This window comes from Dasypus novemcinctus, chromosome 21 (assembly GCF_030445035.2).
Source record: "Dasypus novemcinctus isolate mDasNov1 chromosome 21, mDasNov1.1.hap2, whole genome shotgun sequence".
In the NCBI taxonomy this organism is placed as follows: Eukaryota; Metazoa; Chordata; class Mammalia; order Cingulata; family Dasypodidae; genus Dasypus; species Dasypus novemcinctus.
Genome location: NC_080693.1, coordinates 61835557 through 61850210, shown reverse-complemented (window position 1 = coordinate 61850210; position 14654 = coordinate 61835557). Strand labels below are relative to the sequence as shown.

At 50.6% G+C, this 14654-nt stretch overlaps 2 protein-coding genes across 5 annotated transcripts; both read right to left on the bottom strand.

Moving 5' to 3' along the window:
* Positions 1–81: 81 nt before the first annotated feature.
* MLX (MAX dimerization protein MLX) lies at positions 82–5768 on the bottom strand. 4 transcript variants are annotated; one of them, XM_004472466.5, is made up of 8 exons: positions 5663–5768; positions 5224–5302; positions 4733–4822; positions 4335–4441; positions 4078–4177; positions 3806–3905; positions 3205–3406; positions 82–1183 (listed from the first exon to the last, which is right to left on the bottom strand). In XM_004472466.5, the coding sequence occupies exons 1-8, from the start codon at positions 5702–5704 to the stop codon at positions 1127–1129; spliced, it is 777 nt and encodes a 258-aa protein (XP_004472523.1). In that variant the 5' UTR covers positions 5705–5768; the 3' UTR covers positions 82–1126. The 4 variants fall into 4 exon arrangements, with proteins under 4 accessions (XP_004472523.1, XP_004472524.1, XP_004472525.1 ...); XM_004472467.5 differs by having other exon boundaries at positions 5224–5260; positions 5663–5764; XM_004472468.5 differs by lacking the exon at positions 4733–4822.
* Positions 5769–6359: 591 nt separating this feature from the next.
* COASY (Coenzyme A synthase) lies at positions 6360–10491 on the bottom strand. Its single transcript, XM_058284288.2, has 10 exons — positions 10415–10491; positions 9352–10059; positions 8519–8733; positions 8113–8244; positions 7801–7990; positions 7634–7698; positions 7368–7452; positions 7111–7208; positions 6858–7004; positions 6360–6753 (listed from the first exon to the last, which is right to left on the bottom strand). The coding sequence occupies exons 2-10, from the start codon at positions 10046–10048 to the stop codon at positions 6694–6696; spliced, it is 1689 nt and encodes a 562-aa protein (XP_058140271.1). The 5' UTR covers positions 10049–10059; positions 10415–10491; the 3' UTR covers positions 6360–6693.
* Positions 10492–14654: the final 4163 nt, after the last annotated feature.

Here is a 14654-nt window from a genome sequence, read left to right as displayed (position 1 = left end):
GTGGACAGTCATACTCATTTCATCGTCCACATTGCAGCTGGTTGAGTTTAACACTTAAGACTATGAGCAATGCAAAAGGAACACATTTGGAAATATTTATTGTAATGTGATAGAAAAATATTTAATTTCCTCTGGTTAGTCAAAATCTGAGGAAGGCAGAAGAGAGCTTGGGGGGTAGGAGAGGGTAGGAAGAGATTATTATACACTAGCATTTGAGGAGCCCAAGGCTGTATCCACGACTTTCCTGGCTTATGCAGCCCAGGATGCCCTTAGCATAGCTTCTGCACCCCATCACCCAACTCCCACGTCCTGGGAGCACTTAGAGAAGGTGGAGACAGATGAACTTGATAGAGGCTGGGAGTGGTTTTAGCTAACGCCCAGCTCGTTTCCCAAAATTCTGACTTTAGCAAAATTGCACTGTTGGTGTTTAGAAAAATAAAAATGTTAAAACTATATAATGCTGTGTCACACCTGCCTTGGCTGTTCAGTGCTCCACCTGTGGGAACAGGAACAGAAATAAATGGGGAAGTTGTTTCTCAACTGCCTAGGGAAAGGGAGGAAGGACAGGAGATAGGGCATGGGATAAAGGCAGGAACCTGGGAGCCCTGCCCTGGGCTAGCTGGGAAGCCCTGGCCTCCTTGGACTGCCTAGGCAGCCCTAGACTAGGCATAAGGCTGCCTCTCCCCCATCCAACTACATCTGCCACAATGGCCAAACTTGGGCTGAATGCTGCCCAAGAGACCAAAACAGAAATAAACAGTAGTTTCCAACTATACATAGATTGTGAGCAAAAACTGAAGGTTTAAAGAAAGGACTGAGATATTAGGAGCTCTTTGGGGGTGCCCAGAACAGATCTCCATCCTGAGGACTTCCATGGAAGGGGGGGAATAGAGGAGGAGACTGGGTACATTTGAGTTTTATGGTCAAAATAATAAATTAATCAGAAGCTTTCACAACACAAACACCCCAGGCCCACTGAGGACAGGGTGGGACTGAGAGAACAAGTAGAAACTGCTGACTGGTATGAGGTGGCAGAGTCCAATCTCAGGCCCACCAGCTCTGTGGCCAAGTAAAAGGAGACTCAGCAAGGCTTCTTGTAGACTGTTCTGCAGGTTCCAAGTGCTGATCAGTAAAGCTGGTTTTTCAGTTGGTGCAGGACACCAATCACAATCTCCCGGAGGGTCTGACAGGGCAAAGAACTGTCTCAGATGGTGCCTGCCCAGGCCAGGCATGCTCTTTAGAGTGCATTAAAAGAAGCCCCTGGGAAGCATACTGATGTCTACAGTTTACTCTGAAATACCTCCAAAACAGAATAGAAAAAGGGATGAAGAGATCTTGGTATGTGGTGAAGCAAAGGCAGTAAAATGTTAACAGAATTTAGGTGGTAGGTATGGGAATGTTTCCTGTAAAACAATGTTGTGTATTTAAAGTAATTCACAATAAAAAGTTGAAACATCTAGTCAATTGATTTTGACAGAATTGCCAATAGGGAAATTAGAACTTTTCAACAAATGTGCTGAAATAATTGGATATCTGTATTTAAAAGGTAAACTTTGACTCCTATTTTTAGTGCACCTAAATTTAACTTGAAGAAAAAATAAATTTAACTTAAGGGAGCAGATATAGATTGTGCAGCTGAGCACCTGCTTCCCACATACAAGGTCCTATGTTCAATCCTGATACCCCCTAAAAACAATACAAACATCAAACAAAAAAGCAACTCAGAGGAACCAGTATAGCTCAATGGTTGAGCATCAGCTTCCCACATACAAGGTCCCGGGTTCAATCTCCAGACCAAGTACCTCAAAAAAAAAAAAACCAAAAACTTGAAATTTGCCTTATTTGTGAAGGCAAGAGCTATTATTTCCCTGGAGTGAAAGTGTTTGTGATCCTGGAGTTAGGTAAACCTATCCTAGAAAGAAGACAGCACTAACAAAGTGAAAAATGGACACATTAGACTTTATCACAGTGAAGAACTTATGGAGAAGCAGATGTGGCTGAACTAATGAGGCTCCCATCTACCATACAGGAAGTCCAGGGTTTGATGCCCAGGGCCTCCTGGTGAGGGCGAGCTGTCCCATGCAGAGTGCCAGCCCATGTGGGAATGTGGCCCTGCAAAGGAGTGCCAGCCGACATGGAGAGCTGGTGCAGCAAGACGACGCTACAAGAGACACAAAGGATAGAAAAGATGACATAGCAGGACTGGGAGATGAGGTAGTGCAAGAGAGTAATCACCTCTCTCCCACTCTGGAAGGTCCCAGGATCGGTTCCCGGAGCTGCCTTATGAGAATACAAGCAGACGCAAAAGAACACAGCCAGTGGACACAGAGAGCAGACAATGGGGGGAATGGGGGGAGAAATAAATCTTAAAAAAAAAAAAAAAAAAAATTTTTTTTTAAAAGAACTTCTGCTCTTCAAAAAGTACTGCCTTGTTAAGAAAATGAAAACTGATGCCACTGAATGGGCTTTCACAACGCACATTCTAACAGTTGACATTATCTGCACATCTGAGGAACCATCACCAGAGAGATGCTCATGGGGTGCTAGAAATGTCCTAATCCTTGGCCTGAGTGGTGTGGGATGGGAGGTAGCTTTGTGATCATGTAACTGGATTTACCTTTTATTTCTGCGTTTTTATATATGTGAATTTTACTTCAACTAAAGTATGTAAAAAAAATTTTTTTTAAGTTGGGAAAGAAAGAAGGCAAGAATCTCAGTTATAAGTTCAAGCCTCAGAAAAAGCAACCAAGCCTCAAGAGCAAAGACCTAGTACAATATTAGTAATGTCCCTTTCCATGACTTCTGCTCCTGAGGATAAAACAAAGCCTCTGGTGAGATGACTTCATTGGGACTCAGGAACCTGCATGTTTCCAAAAGTACCGAGTAATTCTGCTGCACATGACCAGGGCTTACATGCTGGGCAGCCACAGAGTGCCTGATGAGGTGGCCATAACATGAGCTAAACAGCCAGCTCACTGAGTAAATGACGGCTCAAACCATACTTGCCACATTAAACCATTCCAGGAAAATTGGGGCTAGACAGCAAGGGGGAAAACAGAAGAGTCATGAAAGCTATAGAAACCACCCTCAAAAACCCTAAAGGCTAGGACCCTGCTTTTCTGCACAAATAATGTCCTGGGCTACTTTGCCTAAAAGTAGGGAGAAGACCCCAGAGCCTCTACCTGACCATTGTCTCCCCCATACCTGAGGCTTACAGTGCTCCTCAATCCAGCTGAAGACACAGGCTGACAGCTCCTGGAAGCTGGTCACAGAGATGGAGGCATTGAAGGACTGGAACAGGGAGTCCATGATGCCCTGAAACACGTTGAACTTGACCTGGTCAGAGACCTGGTCTTCCCCCTCATGGGGGTTGTCCTGGTGTGCCTTCACAATCTGCTCATAGTTCCTGAAAGTGAGAAGGTCAGGGCTGAGGTACCATGGCAGGTGTACCAGCACAAGAACGATGGGGGCATCCTTTGCACCTCCCCAGAGAGGGGATTCCCAGTTGCTGAAATATCCCAGAGATCTGTTGGGATGCACTCCACATCAGCTAGAAATGGTGACCCTCTCTGTAACCTTCCTCCATTAATCTGACAGGCATTTCCTGAGTGTCTGCTGTGAATAAGGAACTGCTGGGGATACAGAGGCCTGTCTGTAAGTGACAGGACTACCTCATGAAGTGAGAGTATTATCTATACTGTGGTATATGACGTGCTGTGGCCTTGGAACAAAGGGAGGGTGTAAATTGAAATCCGATGCAGAGTTCCCGCAGAAGTTCTGGTTCCCAATTCAGCACCCGCCTTACGCTTTCATTATCTTTAGGGCTGTGACATCCTTGCGTAGGGTAGATACTTCCTCCTCCTGCTTTTTCTTCTCCTTGTGCAAAAACTGAATGTAATCAATGGCTGGAGAGGGCACAGAAGAGGTCTCAGTCCCAACAAGCTGATTTTGTTCCACTTTCCCCGTCCCCCACCCATCTCATCACAACTACAGAGGGCCAGGCTGAAGAGGTGTGAGGCCCCAGCCTCTTCACAGCCCCTGCTGGTCCCATCCCCTCCCTGCTCTCCCTGGCCATACTTTTCTGTAGAACAATGGCTTTGCTGAGCTTTTGGGAGCCAATAGAGAAGTCCTGCTGCTGGCAGGTGGGGACGATGGTCTGAAGGTCATCATAGCCTCTCTGTGGAGACAGCAAGAGAAATGGGATAAAACTTAGGGGGGTGGGAAACTGGACGGAGGTAGGTGTTCAAGTTCAGGGACTAAAACACTGTCCGATGGAGCAGAGCAGAGTGAATTTGAAAACTGCAGGGCCCTTCTGCCTTGGCCTCTCTGCTCACCTTGATGGCATCCCTCCTCTTCTGCTCTGCTTGAGTGTGTGCTCGCCGCCGCCGATCCTTGTAGGACTCCTTGTAGGACTCCTGGTGGTAATCACTGTCCTCGTCATCTATGCTCAGAGTTGGGGGCAGGGAGAGGTTATCCTGGGGGTGCAGTGGGGCCCAGCTAGCCCACCTTTCCCTAGATGGGCAAAAGAGAGGAATCTGGTGCCCAGGGATGGCAGAGGGACTGAAGAACCTAATATCCTAGATGAGGTGGAAGAGGGTGAGACCCTGAGTCTAGCACTAGGGCTCCAGCACCCCAGTGTGGATATGGCTGGAGCTTCCCTGTCTAGGAAAGTTACTAAAGTGATGGCATATCTGAGCCCCCCCTTCCCCGGTGGGGGGATTGTGCTGCCTACCTGTGTTGGGGACTGAAGAGGCACTGGTGGAACCGATGCTATTAGCTCTGGACACTACACTCCCTTTGCGGGTGCTTTCTACAAAAAGCCCTGGAAAAGAGAGGCCTAGTCACTAAAGGTGGGAAGCTGCCTCACCTCTCTCCTTCAAACCCAAAGCCAGCTATCCTAGGCCTCTGGCTTGCTGCCCATGCTGCACTGCAGCTGTCCCTGGCATCTAAATGCTCCATAAACTGCAGTGATACCCACTGGCTGACAAAAGCAACAGGATGCCATGAGGGTAAGAATGACCAGCTGTCACTATTTTCATCACTTCCCTGCCCCAGAGCAGATGGAACTGGGTGTCACCCTCGGCTGCTTCCTGCCCATCCTCAAGCTCCTCCCTTGCTGCGTCAAGCCAAAAGCTTAGCTCAGGGACAGTGTACTGTGCTCAGGTGTGGCTGGCAAGGCCATGCGCGTCTACACAGTGGGGACGGCAATGGGGAGGCACTCACCGGGGTCCAGGCTGTTGTCGCTGTAGGCATACTCCACCTGCGGCACCGGGCAAAGGAGAAGCCCGTAAGACCCCGGCCCCTGGGGGGGGGAAGTGACTCTATTTACAATGCGAGCGCGCGCGCACACACACACACACACCTGGGGTGCGCGGGCAGCGATGTGATCCGCCCAAAGTCAAGACTGGATAGGCGGCGTTCTCGCCACCGCTCCACTTCCCCGACCCCTCAAGTCCCGTTCTCGCATACTCGCGCCCACACACCTCACTCGCCTCCCCTTCTTAGCACGAGCGGGGCGAGAACTGTATCCTCTGCAGCCCCCGGGCTTGGTGATGAGGGGAGGGCTTTGGGAACAGGAGGCAATCGCTCCTCTTCTAGGCCCCCTACGAGCACGAGCCCGCCCCGCCCACCACTCGCCAGCGTGCGTGCCCACGGGGCTTGCCTTGACCCAGGGGTCCTCCGGAGAGGCGCTCGGCTCGGTCATCTCCGACCCACCGAACCGGAAATAAGCCCGCGGACAGGCGCCTTACGGCGAGGAGGCGGGGCAGTGAAACCACGTGACCCAATCCCACCAGTCCACGACGCGGACTGGTTGAGGCATCCTGCGCATGCGCAACCCGAGAGGGCCCACAAACAGCCGGCCCAGTAGAATACCGCCGGGGTTGGAACGAACGAAAGCAGCGTTTCAGTGAAATTCGCCGACCTCAGCTTGGGCATTCTGGAATGACGACGACCTGAAGCGCATTCTGTGAAATGGGGTTCCCTCAAAAAGGTTTTCAGTATGTTACGGGCAGGTGTGTGCACGCGCTCTCACAAGGCCTGTTTCCCACCCTGTCAGGCAGGCGCCGGCCCTACCCGCTCCAGTCCTGGCTTCTGACCCCACCAGGCTGCAAGCTCTGTGAGGGAGGAGGCCCAATCTGGCTTGTTTAGGGATCAGTCCACTGCAGAGGGCCTGTGAGAAACTGAGGTACCTAGGTCTGTAACTTATCCAGATATACACAGTAATCAGTTGTAGGACCAAGGCTGACCTCAGTCTGGATCGCTCCAAAGGTCATGCTGTTAACCACTACACTTTCTGGCTTCCGGCTCAAGGGTTCCAGAAATACCCAAGGGCATTAAAGCAGGAGGCAGACACCATATGGCCAGCACCTGGAAACATTCATCTTTAATTCCGTTACACATTCCAGTGTTTGCCCTGGCCCCAGTAAGCTACGAGAATCAAGGACACCCCTGGGCAAGAGTTGGGATGGAAGGCCCAAAGGACCAGTTTCTCCATAAGCCACATCAGTTGGCCAAATACTGGCATGTGGGTAGGCTTCCTGCATCCACCAGGCACATCCCTGTCCTGCCTAGCTTAGCTCAGAGCCCTCTAGGGCCGAGCTGGGGTGAGCACTGAGGCCCCCCATTCATCCTTACTGCTGAATCTCGTCAGTTCCAGAGGACAGTCTGACCCCACAGAGACCTTATCGTCAATCAAGGGCCTGATGGTGTCTTGAGGATGCGCTCCTGCAGGAGGGACCAGGCTTTCTCCACCTTTGAGCAGGCCAGAGTGTTGGAAGGAGGAAGAGAGGACAGTGTCAGGCAGGCACCCACTGGAGACTCCCTCCCCACAAGCCAGCTTTTCCCTAGACATCAACCTGGCGCTGGGTGACATGTGGCTCCCACAATGTGCTCAGCACCACATGGCTCTGGTCCACTAGCTGCTGTCCACTCATCTGGCTCTGCAGCCGACTTTGCGCTGCAGCTTCACTCAGGCCATCCCGCTTCACAATGCGCTCTATGGCCTAGACACAGAGGAGGCATTTTTGTCAGGAAGCATGCTCAGCTCTGCCCACTGGCTCAGAGCAGGATGCACTCTGTGGTGGGGGTGGGGAGATGAGGTCCAGATACCTCAGTCTCAGGGATGACAACAGTCCACACCTCATGTACCATGTTCTGCCAGCCGGCTTCAAGCAGCATGGCGGCATCAATCACACACACGCTCTTTCCTGTGGGAAGACCCCAGTCACTGCCATGGCCACCAGTCACAAAAGCCCACAAAACATAGTCCCAAAGAAAGTAGACGGTCTAGCTTGGGGTGGAGAAACTCCCAGGGGGAGACTCTGCCTAGCTGTGCCCTTTAGCTACTCCCATCATCCTCCACTCACCCTCAGTGACAGCCACATCCATCTCCTCTCGGGCCATCTTTGCTATAATTGGCCACATAATGTCCGTGAGTATCTTCAGCTGCTTCTGGGGAAGGAGATGGAGGGAGGAGGCAGAGGTTACCTTCCCTCAGAGATGAAGCTAGTCTGATGGAGGTGGTGGTTGGGAGCAGATGAGTGAAAAATCAGCATTCTGGGCCAGACCACAGTCCACTGGGTTCCGACCCTGGGCCTAGCAGCAGCTGAGGAATTCTCAGCATAGTGTTTACCTTGTTCCCAAACACCCGGCTGCCTAGGACCTTCCTGTTGATGATTCCATCTTTATGGAGAATATCTGGATGACAGACATGGAGTTCTGAGCAAGGAGTTCAGGCCATCTCCTCACTTCAGGCCATCTCCTCACTTCAGGCCACCTCCAGCTTTCCCCAGTTATTACCTGGTCCAAAGGCCTCCACCACAAGCTGGTAGGCAGGGCCGCCCGGGGCGTAGGCCCGATGGCCCAGTTGGTCACTGTCGATGACAAATGCCCCCAGGCCCTTCAGCCGCTGAGCTACTGAGCTCTTCCCAGAGCCACTAATGCCTGTCAGCCCGAGCACGTAGAGACCTTGGGGGAGCTCTAGTCTTTTCTAGGGATAGACGAGAGAGGGAACCCCCAGTTACTAGGGCCCTTGGACTCATGCTTGGGGCTGAACCCCTCTGTATCTACCCTCCAGCATTTCCAGGCCATGCAAGCAGGGGTGGGGTTTACATATGGAGGCCGCAGCAGTTTTCCCAGCATTTGGTGGCGGAAGCTGGAGGAGCTGACTTTGTCCTCTTCATTTTCCCTGTGACTTGGGTCCTTCAGTAGCTGTATCTGGTACAAGGCGAGCTCTTCCAGGTCCTGAAGTAAAAGGGGAGAAGTGAGAAGAGGGAGTGAGATGAAGAAGAGGGAGTGAGACGAAGAAGGCACTCAACCTGCCCCCTTATCCTCCCCTACCCACCCCAAGCCTCCTCCCCCAACTCAGAAGGCATTCTGGAAACCAGGTCCCCCTTGCCTCTTCCCACCACCCTGAGCCTTCTCCTCCCTCCTCTGGGCCATGGTATTTGCAATAGTCCCCCACAATGGCCTTCCCCATTCCCATCCAGTCCCTCTGTCAGTCTCCCTCAGGGGTTACGTTCTCAAGGCGGAAGCGGTTGACAGCTAGCCCTCCACGATAGGTCTCCTCGCTGACCACCAGGAACTCCAGGGAGGGATCAGAGCCAGCGGGGCCATAGGGGTCCAGAAGGGGAATGATATCAAAAGTCAAAGAGGGCTTGATGTCCACCAGGAACTCACTCAGATGATCCACACGTTCTGCATAGGGTTGGAGCAGCTCAGGGAGCAACTTGCCTGGGGAAGGAGCCCAAAAGAACAGTAAGATCTTTTTACTGGGGAGGAGGAGTATGGGACAGCTTAGGGCCATGTCCCTTAGCACTGTATCTGTGCTGAGAGGGGATGGCAGGAAGAGAGGGCTAAACTGGGAAGTGGTCTTTCAGGGGGAAGGGGCTGAGGAACAGGCAAGCACAACACTGGCTGAGAAGGGCTGGTGTGTACCCAGAGAACAAGGAAATTACTTCACCAGGAAACTACCCCAGAGAACTAGGCAAGTCAGTGGGAATCAGTGTCTGAAAGAGAATTCCAAGAATCAACGCCATCCTCATTATTACCTACAACATATCTATTTACTCCCAGGGTCTCAAACTTTAGGGTTCATCACCTAGAGAGCCTGTCAAAATGCAGATTCCCTGTCTCCACATTTGGGAGATACTGCCTGAGTTGTGACAAACCGTACATTGGGAAAGCTGCACTTATTCGTTTAACAAAATCTCCTTAGCACCAAGTGAGTGCCAGGCACCACCATACTGGGGAGGAATGGGAAGTAAACCATGCCCACCTTTCCTCAATCTTGAGGGGAAGAGGGAGGGCAAGGAGACTTGAGGGTCCTAATCCAGGGTCCCTCTCACTCACTCTTCAACAGGTCTTTGTCCGCTACTCCCACTACAAGCCGCTCCTGGGCCAGGATGCACGAAACACTGAGTAACACCTTGTGGGCATTGTGCAGGCGGTCGAATGTGCCTCCCACAGCCCCACAGTGGTAGCCACGCACGGGCTGCTTTGGAGACCTGGCCACAGGGGAGGCTGGCCTGATGGTGGAAGATAAGGGGTCATCCAGGGGCTTAGGCAGCTCCTCAGGCACATACTGGGGGTTTAGCAGCACGGAAGACAGGTGAGGGCAACAGCTGTAACAGCTGGTGGCATAGCGTTCTAGCTGTTGTTTGACTGGGTTGTACTGGCTTCCATCCAAGGTCTGGAAGTCAGTCAACACCACTTCCGGTGGGTGAGCCAGGTTCTGGACAGAGCTGGGTGGGGAAGGGAGAAAGGAGCTCTTGGCTCGAATATTGGTCAGCAGGACTCGGACGTCCAGGTGCCTGTGGACGTCGGCGCCAGCGTAGAGATGTGTGATGAGGTCAAGGACCTCAAACGTGGCCTGCACGGGGCTGGACTGGGGCTGAGCCGGGCCCTCCAGGCTCAGGCCTGGCTGCAAGTGGACATAGAGCGTGTGATCCACCAGTCGGGCCGCGGAGGTCAGGATGGGCGCCAGACGAGGGGTCAAGGAAGCCAGCGGCGTCGTCAGCACCAAGAGGCCGGACCGGAACACGGCCATGCTGCCCCGGCCTGCGGACAGTTAGGGAGACGAGGAAAGGGTGACTGAAGGGGATGGAGCCGAGGCCCAGGAGCGGGGACCTGGGGGGCAGAGATGGGGTCTCAGTGTTGAGCGAGAGGAAGGGGCGGGGCCAAGCAGACCGCGCCTCGGGGCTGTCCTCTGAGACTTAGTTTCCTCCAATCTCAGTCTGGGTGCTGAACCTGAACTGAATCAAATGCTGAGACAGGAAAACTGGGCAGGAGCTGAGTCACAGGACTGGGGATCCAGGGGTCTTGAGCTCTCCTGCTAAGCTGCACCGGAGACGTCAAGAAATCAGAGGAGGGAACTAAAAGAAGGTGCTCAGGCTCGGGTCGGGCTGCTACTCACTGAATCCTCTAGCTCGGGCTCCGCCTGCGCCGTCGCGAACTCTGCGCGAACTGCAACCCGGAACCACTAGCTCGGGAATCACGACTCGGACCTACGGAAACGGAGAAAGGTCAAACTTTCCATTTCGGTTGGGCGTGCGCTTCTCGCTGGCTTTTTCTTGGGACCGGGTGCGTTCGGCCGATGGGGTGGAGTTTAGCCGCGAGGATCCCGGGATGAATGGGTCTTTAGTCCCCGATCCCAGTCACTCGGGGACTGGGCGGAAAAGGACAATAGGGTTTGAAAGCCATTTCCCAGTTGCCCCTCGTGTCTGGAGAGGAGAGATTGATTTTAGCCAGCTCAAACAGGAGATAACAGCAAAGCCGGATCTAACACCGGGCTTTAAATTCCGGGAACAGAACCGGGGTGGTATCACAGGGTTGTGCATGAACCATGGCTCTGCGTCCTGGAGCCCACCTAGCGCCCTGCCAGTTGGAGGATCCTCACTCGAGAGGCCACAGGACAGTTCCCGAAGCCTCGTCTCACAGACGGGAAAACAAACCCTGTAAAGTCGAGGGACAAAGAGGGGGGGGGAAGTAATGACAGAGGCTAGGTCTCCTGGCCTCCTTGGGATGCCCTCTGTACCACCCAGATCCAGCGAGTGATGCGCCTGTTTGCCGGGAAGGGCAAAGGAAGGGCTGTGCGTGTGAACTCAGAAGAGCTGAGGACAGGAGGTCCACCACAGGACAGCCTCTGAGAACCCGGGGAAGGGGTTCAGGGCAGGGGACTGAACGGCTCTGAATAAGTGGCCAGGGTTTATAGTGAAGCTAATGAATGCTGGAAAGGTTGGAGTTGTCTTCTCGGTAGGAAGGGGAAGCCAGATTGTCCCCAGGAAACATTCCAGGTAAATTGTCTACAGAGATCTCAGACGAAAGGGAAACCAGTCTCCAAGACTCCAGTAATGGATTGTGATTTATTCTCCCGAACTACAAGAAAATACTCACTTTCATACTTACTTTTGTGTTTGTCTTTTGTGTTTTCTTAAAGAGGACCCCCCAAAATGTAAAAAACCTGGATCTGCCTTTGGAGTCAAGGAACCAAGAATTGTAGAGCCACAGAAGCATTAATGGAGCAGGCTTCTAGCAAGAGACATCTTAGGTTGGATTTTAAAGAGAAGGCCTGATTTGAAGAAGCAAACAGCAAGGACTATCAAGAAGTGCTCCAAAACTTCAGGACGCACATCTCATATACCTACGCACCATCACATGTATTCCATAAATTGTATTTAATGCTTCCTATGTGCAGGCACAGTCATGGGCACAAGGGATAGACCTGTGAACAAAACAAGATCCCTGCCTTCTTGGGCTTAGTCCTCTGTGCAGGGGATCGGGTGGTAACGACTAGTCAATGAACATGAAGGTCAGGTGGTGATAAGCGCTATAAAGGAAAATAAAGCAGGGTCAGGAACTCTAGTGGAAGAGAAGGAATGCTATTTTAGATAAGGTGGTCCAGGAAAACAGCAAAGACCTGAAGGTAGAAATGGATTTAGAGATCTGGGGCGAAGTGAATCAGACAGTGGAAACGGCAAGTACAAATGTTCTGAGGCAGGAGGCTGGTAGGGCTGAATCAGATGACCCAGAAGGAGAGTGGTGGGAAATGAGGTCAGAGAAACAGTGGCCAGATTAAAGAAATTCTTGAAGGCCATGAGGAAGACGTTGAATTTTACTGAGATGAGAAATTACAGGAGGTATTTTAAGCAGATGTATAAAATGATTGGCCTTTCAGTTAAAAAAACAAACACATTTTGTTGCACTGGAAATTTTACTGTTGGTGGGCAAGGGTGAAAGCAGGGAAACCAATTTAGGAGGCTACTTTAATAATCCAGGAGAGAGATGATGGTGCATAGACTAGGGTGGTTTCTGAATATGTACAGAAGGTTGAAGGTAGAGCTGGCAGTATTTGCTGATGGATTGGATGAGAGAGGGACAGGAATCAAGGAATACTCCAAAAAGTTTAGGCTGAGAAACTGGAAGAAAGGAGTTGTAGCATATTAAAATGGAGAAGACTGGAGAAGCATGTGGGATGGGTGATAATGAGGAACTGGGGTCTAAGTTTATTAAACTTCAAGTGGAGGTGTTGAGTAGGCAGTTGGAAAAACGAGCCTGGAGTTTGTGGGAGAGAATGGGATTGGAGATATGTAGGTTTTGTTGGTAAGAAGTCATTAGCATATACAGGCATATCTTGTTTTATTGCATGTTGTACTTCAAAGATATTCACTACTGACAAATTGAAGGTTTGTGGCAACCCTGTGTCAAGCAAGTCTATCAGCACCATTTTTTTCAGCAGCCTGCGTTCACCTCATGTCTCTGTTATCACGTTTTAATTAAGTTATGTACATTTTAAAAATATTTTATTTCTCCCTTACCCTCATTGTTTGTGCTCACTGTGTGCTCTCTCTGTCTGCTGTGTGTTCCCTGTGTTTGCTTGTCATCTTTTTAAGAGGAACCAGGAACTGAACTTGGGACCTTCATTTGGGAGGAAGGCACCCAATTGCTTGAACCACCTCCACTTCCTGTTTTTTGTGTCTCATTGTGTTTCCCCTCTGTGTCTCCTTGTTGCATCATCTCGTTGTGTCATCTTGTTGTGTGAGCTCACTGTCTTGCTCATCGTCTTTAAGAAGTACCAGGGACTGAACCCAGGACCTCCCATGTGGTAGGCAGGCGCCCAAATGCTTGAGCCACATCCGCTTCACATTTTTTTTTAAGATTTTATTTTTTATTTATTTCTCTCCCCTTCCCCGCTGCCGCCCCAGTTGTCTGCTTTCTGTGTCCTTTTGCTGTGTGTTCTTCTGTGTCCACTTGTATTCTTGCCAGTGGCACCCAGAATCTGTGTCTCGTATTTTGTTGTTATTTTGTCATCTTGCTGTGTCAGCTCTCCATGTGTGCAGCGCCATTCCTGGGCAGGCTGCACTTTTTTCGCACTGGGCAGCTCTCCTTACAGGGTGCATTCCTTGCATATTGGGCTCCCCTATGCGGGGGACACCCCTGTGTGGCATGGCACTCTTTGCATGCATCAGCACTGTGTGTGGGCCAGCTCCACATGGGTCAAGGAGGCCCAGGGTTTGAACCGTGGACTTTCCGTGTGGTAGGTGGATGCCCTGTCCATTGGGCCAAGTCTGCTTCCCACTACATTTTTAATACATTGTTTTTTGCACACTTTAAAAGTACAGTATATGGTTTTTGACAGACCTACCAAGTTAATGTTTTTTTTTTTTAAGATTTATTTTATTTATTTCTCTCCCCTTCCACCACCCCCCCCAAGTTGTCTGTCCTCTGTGTCCATTTGCTGTGTGTTCTTCTTTTTGTCCACTTCTGTTGTCAGCGGCACGGGAATCTGTGTTTCTGTTGTTGTGTCATCTTGCTGTGTCAGCTTTCTGTGTGTGCAGCACCATTCCTGGGCAGGCTGCACTTTCTTTCACGCTGGGCGGCTCTCCTTATGGGACGCACTCCTTGCGCGTGGGGCTCCCCTATGCAGTGGGCACCCCTGTGTGGCAGGGCACTCCTTGCGCGCAACAGCACTGTGCATGGGCCAGCTGCACATGGGTCAAGGAGGCCCAGGGTTTGAACCGCGGACCTCCCATGTGGTAGACGGATGCCCTAACCACTGGGCCAAGTCTGCTTCCCTACCAAGTTAATGTTAACGGGACAAAACAGTCTCTTCAAGAAATGGTGCTGGGAGAACTGGGTGTTTATAACTAAAACAATGAAAGAGGACCCTATCTCACTCCCTATACAAGGATCAACACAAAATGGATCAAAGACCTAAATACAAAAGCCAGGACCATAAAACTACTAGACAAAAATGTAGAGAAACATCTTCAAGACATTGTAGTAGGTGGTGGTTTCTTTGACCATACACCCAAAGCACATGCAACTAAAGGAAAAATAGATAAGTGGGACCTCCTCAAAATTAAACACTTTTGCACCTCACAGGACTTTGTCAAAAGGGTGAAAAGACAGCCAACTCAAATATTTAGAAATCACATATCCAATAAGGGTTTAATATCCAGGATATATAAAGAGATGTTACAACTAAACAATAAAAAGACAAACGACCTGTAGCAGCTTGATATTATTGATAATTCCAAAAAGAAATATTGGTTTATGTTTGTAAACTGATCTTTTCCTCTGGGCATATTAGATTATATTGGATTCATAGGTTTACTTGATTAAGTAATTATGTAAACCTCTTGTGCCAGTAGGGC